This window comes from Erigeron canadensis, chromosome 2 (genome assembly GCF_010389155.1).
Source record: "Erigeron canadensis isolate Cc75 chromosome 2, C_canadensis_v1, whole genome shotgun sequence".
Classification (NCBI taxonomy): Eukaryota; Viridiplantae; Streptophyta; class Magnoliopsida; order Asterales; family Asteraceae; genus Erigeron; species Erigeron canadensis.
Genome location: NC_057762.1, coordinates 1199352 through 1220574, shown reverse-complemented (window position 1 = coordinate 1220574; position 21223 = coordinate 1199352). Strand labels below are relative to the sequence as shown.

Sequence of the window (21223 nt, the reverse complement as noted above, 5' to 3'; positions counted from 1 at the left end):
TCAGGAAGTTTCTTAGTAGGATGGCCAGAACCGGGTTGGGTTTTCCGGATGGTGATCAGAGGTCTTATTTCAAGCAGATTAGCGGTGGTGTTGATTGGGAAAATGGCATTGGGGCAAGTAATATTAAGTCGCCCATTCTAAGATTATTTTTGAAAATGATAACTTATTTGGTTGTTCAAAGATCGAATCAAAGGGATAAGGTCTATTTGGAAGATATGTGGTTGCTTAGGTTGTTTCATGAGGGTGCCCCTTATAGGTCCGCTTGCCCACCGTACACGGTGGCAAGGCATATGGGAACCCGGGGAATGAGAGATCGAAAGTTGGTATGTGGTCATTACATTACCAGACTTGTAAAGTTTTTTGGATGTGAGAATGATAGGGCAAATGCAGTCTACAACTTGAACTGGAAGGTTATGAAGGAATTTGAGTACGCTGACTTAAAGCGTTTTGGCTTGTTGAAGAAACAGTCCCATAGAGATTTGTATGCATTGATTGATTTTGGTGATGATGCCCCCGAGGGTGAAGAAGGGGATGAAGCGGATGATGAAGAAATGGAGGATGCAGTGGAGGAAGAATTGGTCAGACGCCCTAAGCGTCGTGCGACTTCTACAGCAGGAGCTTCTTCCTCTTCTTCTGCAGGTTTTGATTTCACTTCCCTTCAGTCTGTTATGGATCGGATGTTTGAATCTCAGCAGTCATTTCACACCCGCATGGATAGTTTCCGAGAGCAGGTTGGGGGAGATATGACGATGATGGGTTCTGGGCTGGGTAGAGTGCTATATGATTCACGCCGCTACCAACCCATGTGGGAGGCACAACTGAGAGGGCAGGACTTTAGCCCACCCGCCGATCTTCCCGACTATCATCCACCTGCCATGTTCATCCCGCATCAGAGAGTTGGTGGAGGTTTTTACTTTCCTCCCGAGCATGTAGTCGAGGAGCCTCCTCGTCACGATCCTGGGGCGCTAGGACCGGATATGCCGGTCCGATTTGGTTCTTATACAGGTACTTATGCTGGCATGGACATGACACAGTCTGGAGCTTCTGAGCAGACGTATGCTGAACGGGTGGTTGGTTCTTTCTTTGATTATGGTAACCTTCCTGACTACCAACATTACCCACCTCACCCTCCACCACAGTGAGTTTTTTTATGCAGGTTGAAGAATGAGAGGCCGTCAATTGTTGTTTCTGATGGCTTGTATGATTTGTTCGAACTATTTCACTCTCCGTACTTTAAATTTCGATTTGGTTGTTATGTGACCACCCTACGGGGTGATGAGGTTGGAATGTTGCATGCTTCACATTTGTATTATTATGTTGGCTTGTTTGTGTTCTTGTGTGATAGCAAGGGTGTCGTATACATATGCTGGCAGTAAGTTCAGCGCTCATAATTCTTGTGGCATCATTCGCGTTTGGAACACCACTTTTACCCGACAAGTTTTCTTGTTCTTATTATTATTTTTTTTTTAGTTTACTTTCCCCTATTTCCCTTATTTGGCCTAGTTTATTGGACATTGAGGACATTGTCCAACTTAAGTGTGTGGGGGGGGGGGGGGGGTAAATAGGAAAAGTCGGGGATTTTTGACGATTTTAAATGTTTGTCCTCATAGTTAATTGCTTTTTCCATCTAATTATAGATATAATAAGCAATGTAACTACACCTTGGTAATACTTTTAATATGTGGAATGTGTTTTGACTGATTAATGTGGCATCCCCTCTGGATTAATAACATTGCTAGCATGCTTATAGCACCAAAACACCCAAAAGTGTGAGATTGATTGATTCATTGCCAGTTATGATAGGTGTTGCGGTTTTGGAACTATTAACTTCGTAAATTTGTCCCTCTCTTAGGCTTTCGGATTTATCCGGGAGTAAGGGTTTCTTTTTGAGCCCTGAACTAGGATGTGCAAGTTTGAGGTTGATTTTCCATTTCCGAGTTATTTCATTTGCTATGAGTGTGCCGATGATTGCGTTGATTCTAGAACTTGTCTTTGTTGATCGTTCCGTTATCTTGCTAGATGATAAAGAGGCAAATTTAGGATAAAACCGTTGTGTACTTTGTTCATTCACCTTTTGTTTCGTAAAATTTGTTATGTGCATGTTTTGTTTTGTGCTTAGTAGCTAACTACACTGGTTAGTGAACCACCCGTTGGAAACCCGTATGTTGCACTCACTTTTAGTGCAAGAAACAATAGAAAACTTGTTGTCACTAGCCTGTTCTTTGTTATTAAATCCACCTAAAAATAAACCTTTCCTCGCCATACCGATAGTCGAAGTCCTGGTTGGTCATTGGTTGCCTTTGCTAGATTGGATGGTTTGGGTTTCGCCTTATTATGTCGGGTCGGGATATTCTCATCTTATGGGGGTTGTTTGATTTCGTCATGGTTGTTGGATAAGTCTAGATTGTTAATCTTAGCATGTTTAGTGATGATTTGTCACTGTTTCTTAAATTTTGTAAGAGAATACCAATTAGTCAGAGTAAAAGTAGCTCACACAAAAAAAAAGAGAATAAGAGAATTGAGAAAAAAAAAAATATATATATATTCTAAAAAAAAAAAAAAGAAGCTTGGGCTGTCAGTTGGTATTTCTCCCTTTTGTCAAATCATCTTATGTAAGTTGGTACGTCGTTTAAAACCAACAAAGTGTTCTTAAATTGATACATTTGATTGGAGTGTTTGAGGTTGGCAAGTTTGTTGAAGTCAACACGATTAGATTTGGTTGATAGGTTGTTTGATTGTCATACACCACTGTGGTGCCGGTTTTTGGATCGTTCTATTGGGGGTATGGACGGGATAACTTCTTGGGATGTGGACCGTTGGCAACTAATGACATGGGTTTGTTTGGACTAGACTATATGTAAAAAATTTGTTAAATGTTGTGTTAGTTCTTTGTTTAACACTACTTGCTACCAAAATTTCCATACCTTGTTCAAATACCTTGTTTAGCCTAAAAATGTTACAACCCTTAAAGTCCTCTTTTGATAGACGTTATAGGGCGCATGCGCCTTGGCGACTTAGGAACTATCCTTGTACAAGCCTATGGTTAAAAGACTATGCATCATGACTTGGCTATTGAGTGATTATTCGAATATTCAACCCCAAAAGAAAGTCAGTTGGAGTAGGATAGGCGAGATATCACGTGTTCGTTTCAATTGTGCTTAATCGTGTTATCAAGGCTTGTAAATCAATCACATATTGTCAAACGTTCCGGTTTTTCATTTAAGATTAAAACTGCCTAACCATGTGTTATTATTCTAGATTATGGTTGAGCTTCTTTTTGATAAACTGAAATGTGGTTCAATAAAATACCAAGGATTGATTTGTTTCTAGTTTTGATTTGCTTGAGGACAAGCAAGGTTTAAGTGTGGGGGGGTTTGATATGTCGTATTTTATGCCCATTTCCCATAGCTTAAAGTGTCGTTTAGCGAGGATTACGAGTCAGTTTCGTATACATTTGGTGCGTTTATGGTATTTGTTAGTGTTTCAGGTGGAAAACAGGTACCGAAGCGATATTTTGCAGAAAATAGTGTTTCTGGAGCAAAATGGGTGTTTACGGATGTTTCATGTGGCTCGTAGGTAAAGAATCGAAGAAAGTCAAGAATGGTCAAAAGTCAATGCTGGTCAACCTAAGAGTGCGACGCACCTCATGGAGTGCGTCGCCGTTTTGTTTGCCGTGGAAACAAGTGCTTCGCAGTTCTGTAAAAGTGAGACGCATATTCTCTATAGGCGACAAAAGGCCAGTCAACGAAGTCAAAGTCAATAATAGTAAAAGAAAAGTGCGACGCACTTATCCAGGTGCGACGCACCTGGGCGCCGAATCTGTCCAGTTTTCTGAATCATATAAATAGCTGCAAAAACATTCCAAAAGGTATCTTTTCACTTTTTAGACGATTTTAAGAGTTTTTCCTAGGTTTATCTTATTTTTCATCATTGTGGAGGATCAGAGACTCGTTTGGAATCAATTGGTTATTCGTTTTCCAATCCTTTGTATTCGGTAACGATGAATTCTTTCGTTTTAATTTGCTATTTCATATCAAATATGAGTGGCTAAACGCCTTTTCATCCATCTTGATGGAGTAAGACATTATGTAGGGATTGCACAATATTTATTAATTCAAAGGATTTGATTTAACATTTTGTCGTGAACTTAATTTATTAATTCTTGGTTATTCAATTATTGATTGCGGATAATTTGTATTCATTGCTTAGTGACGACTAGGATTTGGGTATAAGTTATTTTGATTGTTTGGTTAGAAGCAATTGGTTCTATGACGGGTACGGTAGAGGGTAATCAATATTTGATAAGAATTAACGAGTTGACGGTTGGGTACAATCGATAGGCAAAATTGTTATCTGAAATGACCAAAACCATTGTTTAACTAGGGAAGTTATAAAAAGGCGTCTCGGGGTACCGGTCTTAATAATGAAACTGGTTTATACAAGAGAGTCAAATAAGTTGTTAACTTGACGGGTACGGAGTTGGCGATAAATTTGAGTCTCGGTCATTTAATCACTAAATTGAATTTGAACATCATCAAATGTGCAATCCTAACATTCTGTTGAGCGAAATCAAGATGGGTGACTTTTAAATTATTGTTTTTAACAACAAACGTCTCTTTCGATTAATCCTTTGGGATTACTAACTTTTCAAACTAACTACTTGCAACGTGGCAATTCGGTCACAAAACCCCCCATATTTTACTTGAATCATTGAATGTTTACAATTGCTAATTTAAGTCCTTGCGAACGATCTCGGCTTACCAGTTTTAACTATACTGCATGCGATCAGGTACACTGCCTGTGAGTGTGTAGTAATCAGTATTTTTGGTAAATCGTGTTTATAAATTTAAAGCTAGATTTAGCACATCAGCATGTTTAATGAGTCGTTTCGTATACATTTGTTGCGTTTATGGTATTTGTTAGTGTTTCAGGTTAGTAGCAGATACTTGAGCGTATTTCTTAAGAAAACGACATTCTTGGAGTGAAATAAGTGCTTACGGATGATTTCCGGGTCGTTTGGATGAAGTTTGGCGAAAGTCAACAAAAGTCAAACTTGAATCAAGTCAAGCTGAGCAGCAGCTTAAGACCTGCGCCGCAGTTTTGAAACAGAAGATCCAAGCTGCGTAGCAGCTCTTCTAGTTGTGTTCCAGCGAAGTCAAAAAGTCAACAGCAGCTTAGGTGACCTGCGCCGCAGCTTATAAGCTGCCACGCAGCTTAAGGTCGATTCTGCACAAATTTTTATGGAAACATATAAATAGCTTGTTTTTCATTCCAAAACCCTATGTTACATTTTCCAGCCGTTTTGAAGACCCTTTGAGGAGACTTTTGATCAGATTTCTCATCCTTGAAGATCGATATTACGATTGGATTATTCCCGTTATTTCCGTTCAATTCTTTGTATTCGGTAACGATGAATTCTTTCTATTTGATTTGTTATTTCATATTTAATATGAGTGGCTAATCGCCTTTTCATCCATCTTGATGGAGTGAGACATTATGTAGGGATTGCACAATATTTATTAATTCAAGTGATTTGATTTAACGTTTTGTCGTGAACTTAATCTATTAATTCTTTGTTATTCAATTATTGATTGCGGATAATTTGTACTCATTGCTTAGTGACGACTAGGATTTGGGTATAAGTTATTTTGATTGCTTAGCTAGAAGCAATTGGTTCTATGACGGGTACGGTAGAGGGAAATCAGTATTTGATAAGAATTTACGGGTTGACGGTTGGGTACAATCGATAGGCAAAATTGTCATCTGAAATGACCAAAACAATTGTTTAACTAGGGAAGTAATAAAAAGGCGTCTCGGGGTACCGGTCTTAATAATGAAACTAGTTTGTGCAAGAGAGTCGAATAAGTTGTTAACTTGACGGGTACGGGGTTAACGATTAATTTGAGTCTCGGTCATTAAATCACTAAATTGAATTTGAACTTCATCAAATGTGCAATCCTAACATTCTGTTGAGCGAAATTAAGATGGGTGACTTTTAAATTATTGTTTTCAACAACAAACTTCTCTTTCGATTAATCCTTTGGGATTACTAACTTTTCAAACTAACTACTCGCAACGTGGCAATTCGGCCACAAAACCCCCCATATTTGACTTGAATCATTTAATGTTTAAAATTGCTTATTTAAGTCCTTGCGAACGATCTCGGCTTACCAGTTTTAACTATACTGCATGCGATCAGGTACACTGTCTGTGAGTGTGTAGCAATTAATACTTTCGGTAAATTGTGTTTATAAATTTAAAGCTAGATTTCGCACATCACACACTGAGTTGGCTTCAATATTCAAACCAAGTTCAGACTGCTACTCCATCTGTTAACGATTCTTCTCCTGATAAAGATTTACAGTCCTCCTCTCAAAGTGACAACCCAAGTCCAGATCTTCTAGACCTGATATCTGAGGTAAGTAAATCTGATCCAAGCCATACTTTGAATGATATGGATGTTCTAGAGAATGAAGTGCAGGAAAATGTTAATGAAGAACCAGAAAATATAGAAGAGGTAACTCCAGAAAGTGCTCCAGGAAGATATATTCTTCCACCAAGGTCTACCAAAGGAATACCTGCAAAGCGATATTCTCCAGAAAGAAGTTCTCGGTCTAGTAAGTATCTTGTAGACAACTTTGCTAATATTGCAGAAGGTTTTTTCTCCAAAGAAGCAAAAGCATTTGCAGCAAAGTTATATTCAGAAAAGATTCCGTCAAGTGTAGAGCATGCTTTGAAGTTAAAAAAATGGAAGGATGTTATGGAAGGTGAAATGGGAGCTCTTATTATACATGAGAGAAGTGTGTTCTTCCAACAGGAAAAAATCCAGTAGGATGCAGATAAATATATACCATGAAATATAAACCCAATGGGGATATAGAAAGATACAAAGCAAGACTTGTTGCCAAAGGTTATACTCAAACCTATGGCATTGACTATTTAGAAACCTTTTCTCCAGTTGCAAAGCTAGATACAGTAAGAGTTTTTTTCTCAATAGCAGCAAATCAGGGTTGGTCTCTTCATCGGTTTGATGTGAAGAATGCTTTTCTACATGGAGAATTAGAAGAAGAAGTATATATGGAAGCTCCTCCAGGTTTTTCTCATGATTTTAAACACGGGGAAGTTTGTAGGTTGAAAAAGTCACTGTATGGGCTTAAACAGTCACCTAGAGCTTGGTTTGGAAGATTTACTCTTGCTATGAAGAAATATGGATATCAACAAAGCTACTCAGATCACACATTATTTCTTCGTCATAGAGGGAATCTAGTGACATGTCTAATAATTTATGTTGATGACATGATTATCACAGAAATGATGAAAAGGAAATCAACAAACTAAAAACAGCTTTATTTGCAGAATTTGAGATGAAAGATTTGGGAGATTTGAAATATTTTCTTGGAATAGAAGTTTCAAGATCAAAACGTGGAATTTTTATTTGTCAGAATATATATATATATATATATATTGGATCTTCTAGTTGAAACAGGAATGATTGATTGCAAACCAGCAGACACACCCATGGTCATTAATTAGAAATTATTAGTGAAGACAGAAGCTAAAGCCACTGATAAAGATAGATATCAAAGGTTGGTGGGGAAACTTATTTATTTATCTCATACTCGTTCAGACATAACATATGCTGTTGGAGTGGTAAGTCAGTTTATGCATCAACCTCAAAAAGACCATACGGGTGCAGTTCTACGAATTATCAGGTATCTTATGGGGACTTCAGGTCATGTAGTATTATTTAAAGCTAATGGACATCTCAAGATTCAGATATATACAGATGCAGATTGGGCAGGAGATAAAGGTAGTTGAAGGTCAACTTCTGGTTATTTTTCTATGATAGGTGGTAATTTGGTTACATGGAAAAGTAAAAAACAAAAAGTTGTTTCCTTGTCAAGTGTTGAAGCTGAGTTTAGAGGCATAGCTAGAGGGTTAGCAGAAGCATTGTGGTTAAGAAAGCTTGTGTCTGAAATAGGTTTTGCTCTGAAAGAAAGCATTCGAATCATGAGTGATAATGAAGCTGCTATCCAGATCTCAGAGAATCCAGTTCAACATGATAGAACTAAGCATGTGGAAGTTGATCGTCATTTTATAAAAGAAAAGTTGGAGAGTGGGATTATTAAGCTACCTTTTGTTAAATCTGAAAAACAGCTTGCTGATATTCTAACCAAAGCAGTATGAACATCTATGTTTCATAAGTGTCTAAGCAAGTTGAATTTCGGTAATCCCGCTACTCAACTTGAGGGTGAGTGTTAGATAATATGGGATCAGAAACAGTTTCATCACGTCCCAAGAAGACAAGATCAAGACTCAAAGCCCATAACAAGTTATCAGTCCATAATTAGGTCCAAGATCAGAATTAGAGTCGGTCTAATTTAGACCTAAGTTTCCATAAATTGTTTCAAGTTTTTTGTATAAATAAAGACCTCGTGTAATTTAATTATCATCAATGAATAAAAACCTAAATTGATCCCATTCGTTATTACAATTGACATTATGTGGTATGTGAGATAGAAAAAGTTGTCACTAAAAAAAAATAGAGAAGGATGGATTTTTAAGGATGGAAGACTTGTGCCATGTAGCATGTGGTGTATAAGAGTTGTCCAATCATAACTCATGATCAATACACGTGAGGAGTGTTTTTTTGTTTGGAATTCACAACTGGTCAAAGAAGAAGGAACGAACCGTGTGGTTCGCCTTGTACATGGTTCGCCCAGTAGGGGTGATGTTGGGAGCGAACTATGGTGAAAAAACGCAAGGTTCGTCCCTCAAAACCTCCCACTCCGTTCAGCCTTAGTGTACTTAGGAGTGTTCATGGAACGGTCGAATCGGTTAATCCGGACCAAATCGCGAGATTTAGATTGGTTTACAGATTAAAATTTTAAAGACTGGTCTGATAGTTTAAGTTTTGAAAAACCGGGTTATTTGGTCCGGTTACGGTTTGAGCAAAAAAAAAAACCGCAAAAAACTGGATCGGACCGTACTTCATACTTTCACAATTGAGAAAAAAAATTACTTTATCTAAAGTTATAAAACTTAAACATTTTACATTTTACGATTATAATCACTTTTATGTTCCAAATTCATTAGAGTTTCATTATAAAGAACAAACTTATATTTAAAGTGTTTGTTATGGATCTTAACACAAATCTTGACAATTATATACAAGAAAAAAAATACTTGTAAAACCGTTCATGCCGCACCGGCTTATATGGTTTGGTATGGATCGCTATATACTTGTTTTAGTTTGTTTTGATATATGATAAAACCGAACTTACTGATTTAGTTTGAGATTTAATCAAAATCGGATCAAACCGATTTATAAATAGTGAGGGTTAAAGTGTACTGATGCATAGACAAAAAGTTGCGTATATATAATTTTCGCTTAAATGAATAGTGATGTTTCTTTGACGTCTTTAGAAATTGGAATTGAAGTGTACGCCGCCTTGTGGGGCCGTCTTTGGAAAGTGGAATTGAATTGAAATTGGAATTGAAGTGATGTTTCTTTGCGTATTCTTTTTCATGATACATACATAACATATATAGAATCAAAATAATTTAATAAATAAACAAAACATTTCTTAACATTACATTAGACTCCAAAAATAAATAGATATTGTTTACATTTAACCCCAAAAAATTAAATGTTCCTTAAAAAACGACATCCAGTCTTCATATGCGTGCTTGACCGATCAATTGTTTAACAATTATGTTTGGTTTCTAGCCATTGATGATGTACACGGGGAGAAGAATCAGAAATCGGGACATTTGTGGGGTGAGCTTTCTTGAACAAGTTTGAGAAACATCCGATGGACGAAGAAGAAACTTGATCATCGTTGTCCTGTTTAGTTGTACCATATTGGTCATATCCATTGAAAGTTTTCTTGTTTATCTTTTCTTGATAGTGTTTTCTCATCACATAAGCTTCAGCAAGTGCAGATGTAGCCATTGACATTTTTGTATAAATGCAACGAAATCTCAAAGAAAGAATATATGAATGAAATGAAATATGAATATGAATATTGGTGGTGGCGTTGTGTATTTATAGGAAATTTTTTGACTTGGTGGGCACGTTGATGCTTCCTTTTTTGAAAAATTCTTTATTCCCTTAGAAGATATAAATTAAATAATTATGCCAAAATTAATTCGAAGATATGTACACATGACTACATGAGTCTTGATTATCTTGCATTAATTTATGAATTATGATAATGCATGTCAAAATGAAAATATTTTTTGAAATTTAATTAACTCAACTACTTGTTGTCGAGCGATTATATATATAATATACGAGACAAAGTACCGCGCGTTACGGCGGTAAGATGGTGAGGGTTGATAGGTCATACAGTGTGATATCGAATGACATCTCTAATGAAAGAGCATGAAATTTCAAGAGCACCCATATAATTTTTATAATTTATCGATGTACGATTTTTGAGATAAAAGATTTTAAACGAATTAGAAAGATTAAATGATTTATGGAGGAGAGTGAAATATGAGTGATTTGACATTTGAGGAGAGAGAAAAATTAGTGGTTGAGATTTATATAAATGTATTGTACATAATGCATTAGTAAGTATACATTGTTGAAAAGTTAAAAAATTAAAAATTTTAGAGAGAACAAATGGTTTATAATATAGTAGAGATATGATAATTTCTTTATTCAGTATACCTATAGTTTAGATGCTATTGATCTAAAAAATATTTGTTTTAGAAAGGTGACAAAATTAACACATACTTTAATTTACTCACATTAATAGATTTTTTTTTTTTCTTTTTTTTTATCTTGAATCACTGTAATTAAAAAGGATTTTTAATCTCTTTAGTATTTTTAATTTTCCTAGACCAAAAAACATACATATCTTTCAATATTTTTAATTTTCCTAGACCAAAAAACATACATATCTTTCAATATATATTTCAAGATGAAGATGGTGTGATGGCGGCAACGGATGGTGATGGTGACGGCGGCATCAATTGTTGTAGGTAAATGTATTTGATTTAAAGGGGGTTAGTAGAAATATTTTATAATATAATGGACTAATAGTGTAATTTATCATTAAGGGTTGATAGCGATTTAATTCATTAAGGACATTTTGGTCAATTTTCATATGTTATTTTTTTAAATTTTAACATGGACTTATACTTTTTATATAGTAGTATAGAAGTATATATGGATCAATAGATAAATATGTTGATATATATGTGACTGTCGGCTCGGCTGCGTACGACCTGGCCCATTAACTTCAAAGGCCATAAATTTTCTTTTGGGCTTTTTCTATGGTCACATTAGACCAGAATTTGTCATATCCATCTCGTGATTAGACCCACAAACTCACAAAGGTCAAACTTGACAACCCATAATGCCACGTCATGCATCCATTTTGATTTTAATCATTTCATTTTCCCTTAGCCAACAAGGTATAGCTACAATTAGTCAATTTTATATGACGCCACCGAACACGTCACTTACAACATATACAAAGGGAAATGATAAATGTATCATTGTTTTTGATTATTTTACCACACTATACAACTGTTACAACAACCGGTACAATTGAATTATGCATAAATATGGTAAATTAATCTAACATATATGGTACTATTATCATCTCCCATATACAAACTATGAAACTCTAGTGAAACTTTCGTAATTGCTTTACTAGAAAATTGTAAATCCCAACATACAGACTACGAAATTGTAGTGAAACTTTCATTTTTGCTTTACTAGAAATGCATGTACGTAAAAAGCAACGTACCTTGATGAATTATTGTCACTGTTAATTTTTTAAAGTATATGTGATACGTCATAGTTAATTTGTTTTATTGTTTATTGTGATAATTCATTTATATTTTTGGTTTACAATTTAAAATTGCAGTTAATTTCAAAAAGCAAAGCAATTTATCTGATAAACGTATATATCTAGATGACTGAATATAATTATGTAATTAAAAAAATCTAGATAAATTTGAAAGAGAAGTATATATTATAAGTGGGTTTGTAGTTCATGTATCTCGACAAGGAGGTTTATAAAACATGTATATCACTATACTAGTCCTAATACCTGTTAGATAATGAGGGATCAGAAACGTGCTCATCATGTCCCAAGAAGAAAAGATCAAGACTCAAAGCCCACAACTAATAGTCGGTCCATATTTAGGTCCATGACTAAAGTTAGAGTCGGTCTAATTTAGACCTTAGTTTCCATAAATAGTTTCAAACTTTTGTATAAATAGCACCCTCATGTAAACCAATTAGAGATATGAATGAAAACAAAACTTAAAATTCCATTCGTGTCCACAGCAAAAGAACTATGGGATGCTTTAGTAATCACTTACAGTAGTGGAAAAGACAAGCTCCAAACATTCAATTTGCACGTAAAAGCCAATGAACTCAAGCAGGGTAACAAGTCGCTCGAGGACTTCTGGATTGCTTTACAAGGAGTCTGGGGTGAGATCGATAGGCAGGACCCAAATCCAATGACTTGCCCTGAAGATATCAAAACCTATAATCGAATCCGTTCCGAACAAAAATTGTTTCAATTTTTGAACGGATTAGATCAAAAGTTCGAATCCACTAAAAGGGAAATTCTAAGAACCGACCCACTTCCGGCGGCTGAAGCCGCATATGCTACCATACGAAAAGAGGCCGCTCACCAAAAGATTTTGGGAGCACCCACCATGGATGTTGACGGAGCACGTGGCATAGCCACCGGATTAATGGTTAAGGAAGAAGATGGATTCGGATTTGCCACCAAACGATTTAATCGGATTGATGATAAAAAACCCATGGTACAAGATGATAAATCCGATCTTGTTTGTGATGAATGTGGTATGAAAAGACATACCAAAGATCAATGTTTCCGGTTAGTTGGTTATCCGTCGTGGTGGACGGAAAACAAAAAGGGTCGGCGATTTGTCCCATTGAATACCAACAAACCCTCTACCGCTCGATCTAATCCCACCAAAGAAAAAGAGAATAGTAACAACGAAGGCCGGCGATCGGAGAAAGGTTTTGGTGGAATAGCGGCGGCCGAGGTTGAAGGTGGGAGGAGTTTTTCGGTGGTGGATGGTAAGGAGAGAGAGATACTCTCGAAGTCACACACATATAGATATAAACCACAAAATGAATATAACCCTTTGTTTCCAAAACAATCTGCTTATATTAAAAACCCTAATGGGCCTAATCACATCTCTGGGCCAGGGAACATAAGTGGGCCGAACTCAAGATCGAAGGCTTTTATGGCTCGATCCGATCACTCTAACTCAAATGGGTCTTGGATTTTCGATTGTGGTGCCACCGATACTATGACTTATGATATATCTGATTTTTCTATTTTTTCAAAACCTAAAAGGACCCATATTCAGGCTGCTAATTATGGACGAATGGATGTTATGAATGGGGGATCAGTTATGATTTCTCCAAACATCCGTTTAACTAACTATCTTTATGTTCCGTCTTTGTCTCATAAACTTTTGTCGATAAGTCATGTTACAAAGGAACTTAATTGTTCAGTTCTCATGCATCCAACTTTCTGTTTGTTACAAGATATCAGGACGGGACGGATCATTGGGTGTGGCACTGAGAGAGACGGACTGTATTATGTTGACGAAGTTACTGGCAGTGGGAATGTCATGCTTGCTCATGGGACTAGTGAAAGAGAAGCATGGTTATGGCATAGGAGATTGGGGCATCCGTCAGTTAGTTATTTGCATATTTTGTTTCCAAAACCTTTTCCTTTAAATAAAAAGATTGACTGTGAAATTTGCATTTTAGTAAAAAGTCATAGGCAAACTTTTAAACCTCGTAATAATATAGTTGATTTTCCTTTTTCATTGATACATTCAGATGTGTGGGGTCCTGCACCAGTTGTTGGAGGTCATAATTTTAAATATTTTGTGATTTTTGTTGATGATTGCACCAGAATGACATGGATTTATTTTTTGAAAAATAAAGATGACGTTTATGATAGATTTACTGTTTTCTATAACATGGTTCAAAATCAATTTCAAAAATCTATCAAGATCGTGAGAACAGATAATGGTGGAGAATTTGTGAATTCACAAATGACCCAGTTTTTTCTATCCAAAGGAATTATTCATCAGACTACTTGTCCTAATACCCCCGAACAAAATGGTGTAGCGGAAAGGAAAAATAGGATTCTTCTAGAGATGACTAGGGCGCTTATTATTGAGTCCTTAGTTCCAAAAAGTTTTTGGCCCGAAGCCTTGGCTACTGCTACATACTTGATCAATCGACTTCCTACAAAGATTCTCAATATGAAAACCCCATTGAAAGTTCTTTTTGAGTTTCATAAACTTCCATCTGTTCTAACTTTGCAAACTAGAGTGTTTGGATGTACAGTATTTGTTCATATTCCGAAATCATATCGTAATAAACTTGAACCATGTGCTGAAAAATGTGTTTTTGTGGGTTATGGGGTTACTCAAAAAGGGTATAGGTGTTTTAATCCCGAAACTCGTCGCATGTTTACAACGATGAATTGTGATTTTTTGGAAACCAAGTATTTCTACTCTCAAGAACTTAGTGGTCAGGGGGAGGAACAAAGTGACACACTGAGTTGGCTTCAATATTTATCAGAAGTTCAGTCTACAAATGTTCAAACTACAGATTTACAGACTACAGATTTACAGTCCTCTCAATCTCAATCATATTAAAGTGCCAACCCAAGTCCTGATCCAAATCTAGACCTGATATCCGAGGTAAGTAATTCTGAACCAAGTCATGAATTGGATAGTTCAGTTAATGAAATGCAGGAAAATATTAATGGAGAATCAGAAAGTGTAGAAAGTGCTCTAGCAGAAGCAGAAAGTGCTCCAGAAAGATATATCCTTCCACCAAGGTCTACCAGGGGAATACCTGCAAAGCGATATTCTCCAGAACGAAGTTCTCGATCTACTAAGTATCTGGTAGCCAACTTTGCTAATGTTGCAGATGGTATTTTTTCCAAAGAAGCAAAAGCCTTTGCAGCAAAATTATATTCAGAAGAGCTCCCTTCAGGAGTAGAACATGCTTTGAAGTTAAAGAATTGGAAAGATGCTATGGATAGTGAAATGGAAGCTCTTGTTAAGAATGATACATGGGAGAGGTGTGAACTTCTGACAGGAAAGAATCCAGTAGGATGCAGATGGATATATACCATCAAATATAAACCAAATGGAGATGTAGAAAGATACAAAGCAAGACTTGTTGCCAAAGGATATACTCAAACCTATGGCATTGACTATTCAGAAACTTTTTCTCCAGTGGCTAAGCTAGATACAGTAAGAGTTCTTTTCTCAATAGCAGTAAATCAGGGCTGGCCTCTTCATCAATTTGATGTGAAGAATGCCTTTTTACAGGGAGAATTGGAAGAAGAAGTATATATGGAAGCTCCTCCGGGTTTTTCTCATGATTTCAAACACGGGGAAGTATGTAGGTTGAAAAAGTCCCTGTATGGGCTTAAACAGTCACCTAGAGCTTGGTTTGGAAGATTTACTCTTGCTATGAAGAAATATGGATATCAACAAAGCAATTCTTATCACACTTTATTTCTCCGTCATGGAGGAAATCTAGTGACATGTCTAATTATTTATGTTGATGATATGATTATCACAGGGAATGATGAAGAAGAAATGAACAAACTAAAAACAGCTTTATTTGCAGAATTTGAGATGAAAGATTTGGGAGATCTAAAGTATTTTCTTGGAATAGAAGTTTCAAGATCAAAACGTGGAATTTTTATTTGTCAAAAGAAGTATATATTGGATCTTCTAGCTGAAACATGAATGATTGATTGCAAGCCAGCAGACATACCCATGGTCATCAATCAGAAATTATTTGTGAAGACAGAAGCTAGAGCTGCTGACAAAGATAGATATCAAAGGTTGGTGGGGAAACTTATTTATTTGGCTCATACTCGTCCAGACATAGCATATGCTGTCGCAGTAGTAAGTCAGTTTATGCATCAACCTCAGGAAGATCATATAGATGCAGTTCTACGAATTATAAGATATCTTAAAGGAACTTCAGATCATGGAGTGTTATTTAAAACTAATGGCCATCTCAAGATTCAGATATATACAGATGCAGATTGGGCATGAGATAAAGGTAACCGAAGGTCTACTTCTGGTTATTTTTCAATGATAGGTGGTAATTTGGTTACATGGAAAAGTAAAAAACAAAAGGTTGTTTCTTTGTCAAGTGCTGAAGCAGAATTTAGAGGCATAACTAGAGGATTGGCAGAAGCTTTATGGTTAAGAAAGCTTATGACTGAAATAGGTTTTGCTCCGAAAAAAAGCATTCAAATAATGAGTGATAATGAAGCAGCTATCCAGATCTCAGAAAATCCAGTTCAACATGATAGAACCAAACATGTAGAAGTTGATCGTCATTTTATAAAAGAAAAATTAGAGAATGGGATTATTAAGCTACCGTTTGTTAAGTCTGAAGAACAGCTTGCTGATATTCTAATCAAAGCAGTAGGAACATCTATGTTTCATAAGTGTTTAAGCAAGTTGAATTTCGGAAGTCCCGCTATTCAACTTGAGGGGGAGTGTTAGATAATGAGGGATCAGAAACGTGCTCATCATGTCCCAAGAAGAAAAGATCAAGACTCAAAGCCCATAACTAATAGTCGGTCCATATTTAGGTCCATGACTAAAGTTAGAGTCGGTCTAATTTAGACCTTAGTTTCCATAAATAGTTTCAAACTTTTGTATAAATAGCACCCTCATGTAAACCAATTAGAGATATGAATGAAAACAAAACTTAAAATTTCATTCGTTTACAATACCCGTACGATGTACGGTAACTATATATATTGTATCATAAAAAAATTCGAATATGCCTCATATATGATTTGTGGGTATGAAATAAACTGTGGTTAAAGTAAATCCATGATCGAAGTTAAATTATAATAAATGGTAATGATAAATATGATATATATATATATGGTGACTTTCAAATAAGAATGGAATTAAAATGAGAACACTCAAAAACTACATTTTGATGCATTAAAAGTCCATAAAACTAACATAGTGCATAACTAATTATCATCATTTAAGTGTTTAACAACACATTGATCCGTCAAAATAAAAAAAATCACGTTTTTTGGTGGATGCATTATTTTGAAGAATATGCATCCAAGATGGATGCACAAAACAAAAACATGATTTTCTTGATTTTGATAGGCCAATGTGTTGTTATACACTTAAATAATGATAATTAGTTAAGCACTATGTTAGTTTTATGGACTTTTAATGCATCAAAATGATATTTTTTAAGTGTTCTCATCGTTCTTATTTTAAAACTGTTCTCACTGGAGTGTTACCCTATATATATATATGTGTGTGTGTGTGTGTGTGTGTGTGTTTAATTAAAGTTTTGGATTTAGCTTAAATTTTTTGGACCACATCAAACTCTAAACTTATAACTATAGTAGATGATGACAAATAACATTTTGATTTCAAATCGTAAGCTTAAAATTTTGAAGTTTTCATATTAATAACTTATTATATATTATAGGTAATAGGATTTGAAAAATTGAGAAGAAGAAGAGACAATTTATTAATGAGAAAATGATCAATCAAATAAGGCTATTATGTCTTTTGTATTAATAAGATAAGAGTTAGAGTTTAATACTAAGTTCAATAAGGAAATTGAATTTATATATACAACTAAAAAACCAATTTAACAAAGTAAATAAATTTAAAGGACATGTGTCGATCAAGGATTACGTATCATTTCTTCATGTCAATCATGTTTTAGTTTATTTTTAAATTAGGCATCAACTCATGGAAATTCATCAAACTATATATCGTGGCCAAATGAATTTTGATTGATCACCAAAAACTAAAATAAAAAAGAAACTATAAAAGTATTTGGGGACGAATTTGGCGAGGACATGTATAGTCTTCGCTGATACGTGTTGGTATGTGATCACGTTATAATAAACGCATGTCCAGAAATAATCTATATTATTAAAGTAATAGATTGATTAATATAATCACGAATTAACTAATTAAAGGTTTAATTAATTAAAAGAGGAGGTGTAAAAGTGAAATTAGGAATTTGTATTGTTTCCTAATTCCATTTAATGGGGGCCGAAAATTTGAGGCTTTGAAAGCCTTGAGATTGTTTGGTCACCAAGTTTAAAACCCTTACATATTAGCCTATGAATAGAGGGCCAATTCCATTACATATATTCACCATACAATCAATTGTGAAAAACCTCTCTTTCCGTTCGACCGAAGCAAGAAAAACCCCAAGGGGTTCGGGTTTTAGGGTTTCGACTTTAGGGATATAAACAAAGAGTTGTTGATCGTGATTTGGATACTAGCATACGGTATAGGGATGTCTAGTGTGCGATCGTAGAGGGATTTTATTTTAAACCTTACAATAATAATAATAATCTTATTATTATTTATTTTATTCCAAACTTTGCATAAGTTACACGTTTCGATTCCCTCTTTGTTAATTAATATGATTGCATATTTGATTCTTCCGTTGCGCTTATATGAATATTTATGTGATATTTGTTCATACATTCTAACAATACGAAGTTCGACTTTTTTAGTCAAAAATTTGATTTTTTGTCGTCTATCGACTTGCGACGAATGTCGTCGCTGGTGATGTTGTCATGACGTCGCTAAAGTGTTAATTTTAAAGATTAATTTTAAAGGGGTTCGTCTACCTAATATTGCTAAAGATTAATTAAAGGTATATGCAAATTTAAAAAAAAATGTTCAGGAATCCTTTAGCCCCGTAGAGTAATTTTTCTGTTCAAACTAACGATCTTGTAACGCTTTTTGGCTGTGAGAACTAAAAACCTTGGCTGGTTGAATAATATATGCAAATCTATATCCGACAACATATTTGTTTTCATGTTTGATCAGTGTACCTAATTATAAACAGAAATCATATGAGCTATTTATTCAAGATGATCAACAATACGTACTCCATGAAACTCATAAAGCTCCTAATATGATCTCTAACAATTAACTCTAAATACATGACAAATATACATAGAACTATAGAAGACGTAGCATGACGACATCCATGAAAACTCGTAAAATTCTTACACAAAAACTGGTTCTTAATATATACATATTATGATTGCTGAGATCATTATTAACATGTTCAAAACTTAGCGACTCGTTAATTATAGGAACACAAATATACCGGGATCGATGCAGACAACACAAACAAAGCCTGAACTATTTAATTTGTACATTGGACCTAATTATATATGATCACATATATATGCGATGGTACTAATAGCTAGCTAACGCGACAAGGTAATTGTCGTCGTGACATATAGGCTTCTAAGACATAGTACAGTTGTCCGGGCCGGGGGTATATTTTTCCAAGTGATCGATCGATCAACAAATATTGGGGCCAAATCCCATACGTCCGTTTACGGAATCAAAAGAGATTTGGATTCCTTCTTGTTGAATGTTTCCAATAATGGAAAGGCCCGATGAAGTTGGGGCAAAGGCGAAACAAAATGTTCCTACATCATCCACTGGAATTAGAAAGTTGCCAGCTGGAAGAGTTAATATGGGTCCGCCAGAAAAGTAGAAGGAAACGGTTGGGACTCGAACCGTTACAAACCCATTGAGATTGTAGCATGTATCAAAGATGGTATTTGGTCTAGCTCGTGGTAGGTTGGTGGTTTGAGCGATGAAAGCGTCTCGAAAACTTGTATAAGCTTCGTTTGGGAGTCGTGTGACAGCGGTCCCGGTGTCCATCACAACTCCTCCATGACCCATATCACTTAACTTGAAAATGGGTTCTGGTATTGACACCTGAACCCCTCCCACACCGAGACCCGAGAGCCCCACATAATAAAAACTTGGGGCTCTCGGATTCCGTAATAACGGAACCCAAACTGCACTATCTGATGGAAGAGACTCTCTTCCAAATTCTAATGATCCCAGAGAATCAGTTCCACGACTAACAAGACAATAGCTAAAGGCGCCGCCAACTTCACCACCAAGTTGACTCACTAGAGATATCGAGCCCGCACCAATACCAAGTAAACCAGCGGCTCCAATAAATAACCCTTGGTTTCTATGACCACATCCTATGGCAACATTTCTAATGAAGGTATTACCTAAAGTAAGTGTCTCGAGGGCCAAAGTTCCTCTAGTAAAGGATCCATCACCATACGAAACCTCATAGCGACACCATCGACCACCACCATGGCCACGACAACCAGCAGTAGTTTCTGCATGGTCACACACAGTGGATCCACAAGACACGGCCTCAAAAGTAGCTGACTTGGCCGGGTCAAAAAGTGGATCCGACTGTTGGTAACACTGCTTGCATGGCAAGCATTGTACCCACACGACGTCGCTTCCAGAGTCAACTACCATGTATTGACTCTGCGATGGAGTACCAACTCCAATCCTCACAAAATACTCACCGCTCCCTTGTTGCATACCTGAAATCACTTCCGACCCAAAATCTTCCACCTCAAACCTATCTCCACGACTACCACCACCCGTCGTATGATTATTTCCTATTCTAGTATTCAAAATTGCCACCCTTTTCACGTCCCTTTTTAACCGGGCTTCCACTCTCCACCGATGATCGCCATGATGCTCTAATAGCTTGTCACGGTGTACAAGGTTGAGTTTCCATTTCTTGCCATCATTAGACTCATTTGATTCCAATATTTCATGGTGGTCGAATAGCTTTGTTTGGGGCACGTGAGAAGAAGGTGATTTGGTAGCATGCATGATTTCTTGGACATCAAGGAATTGGTGAGATGGATATGATGCTGCGACGGCGAGTGGTAGAAAGAATAGTATGAGTGCAACCTCCACCACCGTAGTTAGTATGGCGGCTGTCATCATTATGCCTTTTTGGTTCTATAGCTCTTCTTCGAGGTATGGATCTCTTATAATGGTATATATAAAGAGAACTTCGCTAATATCTTAAACATCTCCTGTTTTATTTTAATTATATTATGATTATTAACTTATATGGAGATGGTTGGAACAGTGATAAACATCTTCATCTTTAGAAACAGAGATCATTGGTTTGAACCTCATCTCATGCATGCAAACGTTCTAAGAGGTTTTTCTACCATATAAGTAGACAATGGAATCAGTCAAAGATAATTTTTTCTTTCTTTCTTTATGATTACTAGCTTATAGCATGCATGTATACTATACTCAATTAATTGGTAGTAGATCTATCTGAATACAA

The 21223-nt window shown here is 36.0% G+C and overlaps 1 protein-coding gene across 1 annotated transcript; it reads right to left on the bottom strand.

Annotated features, from left to right (window-relative positions):
• Nucleotides 1-19167: 19167 nt before the first annotated feature.
• On the bottom strand, nucleotides 19168-20881 carry LOC122590189 (protein ASPARTIC PROTEASE IN GUARD CELL 2). Its single transcript, XM_043762521.1, has one exon. It carries the CDS (start codon nucleotides 20866-20868, stop codon nucleotides 19390-19392), a length of 1479 nt encoding a protein of 492 aa, XP_043618456.1. The 5' UTR covers nucleotides 20869-20881; the 3' UTR covers nucleotides 19168-19389.
• Between the last annotated feature and the right edge of the window lie 342 nt (nucleotides 20882-21223).

Coding starts and splice junctions, on each gene's coding strand:
- LOC122590189 (XM_043762521.1), bottom strand. CDS start 20,868: ATGATGACAGCCGCCATACTAACTACGGTGGTGGAGGTTGCACTCATA.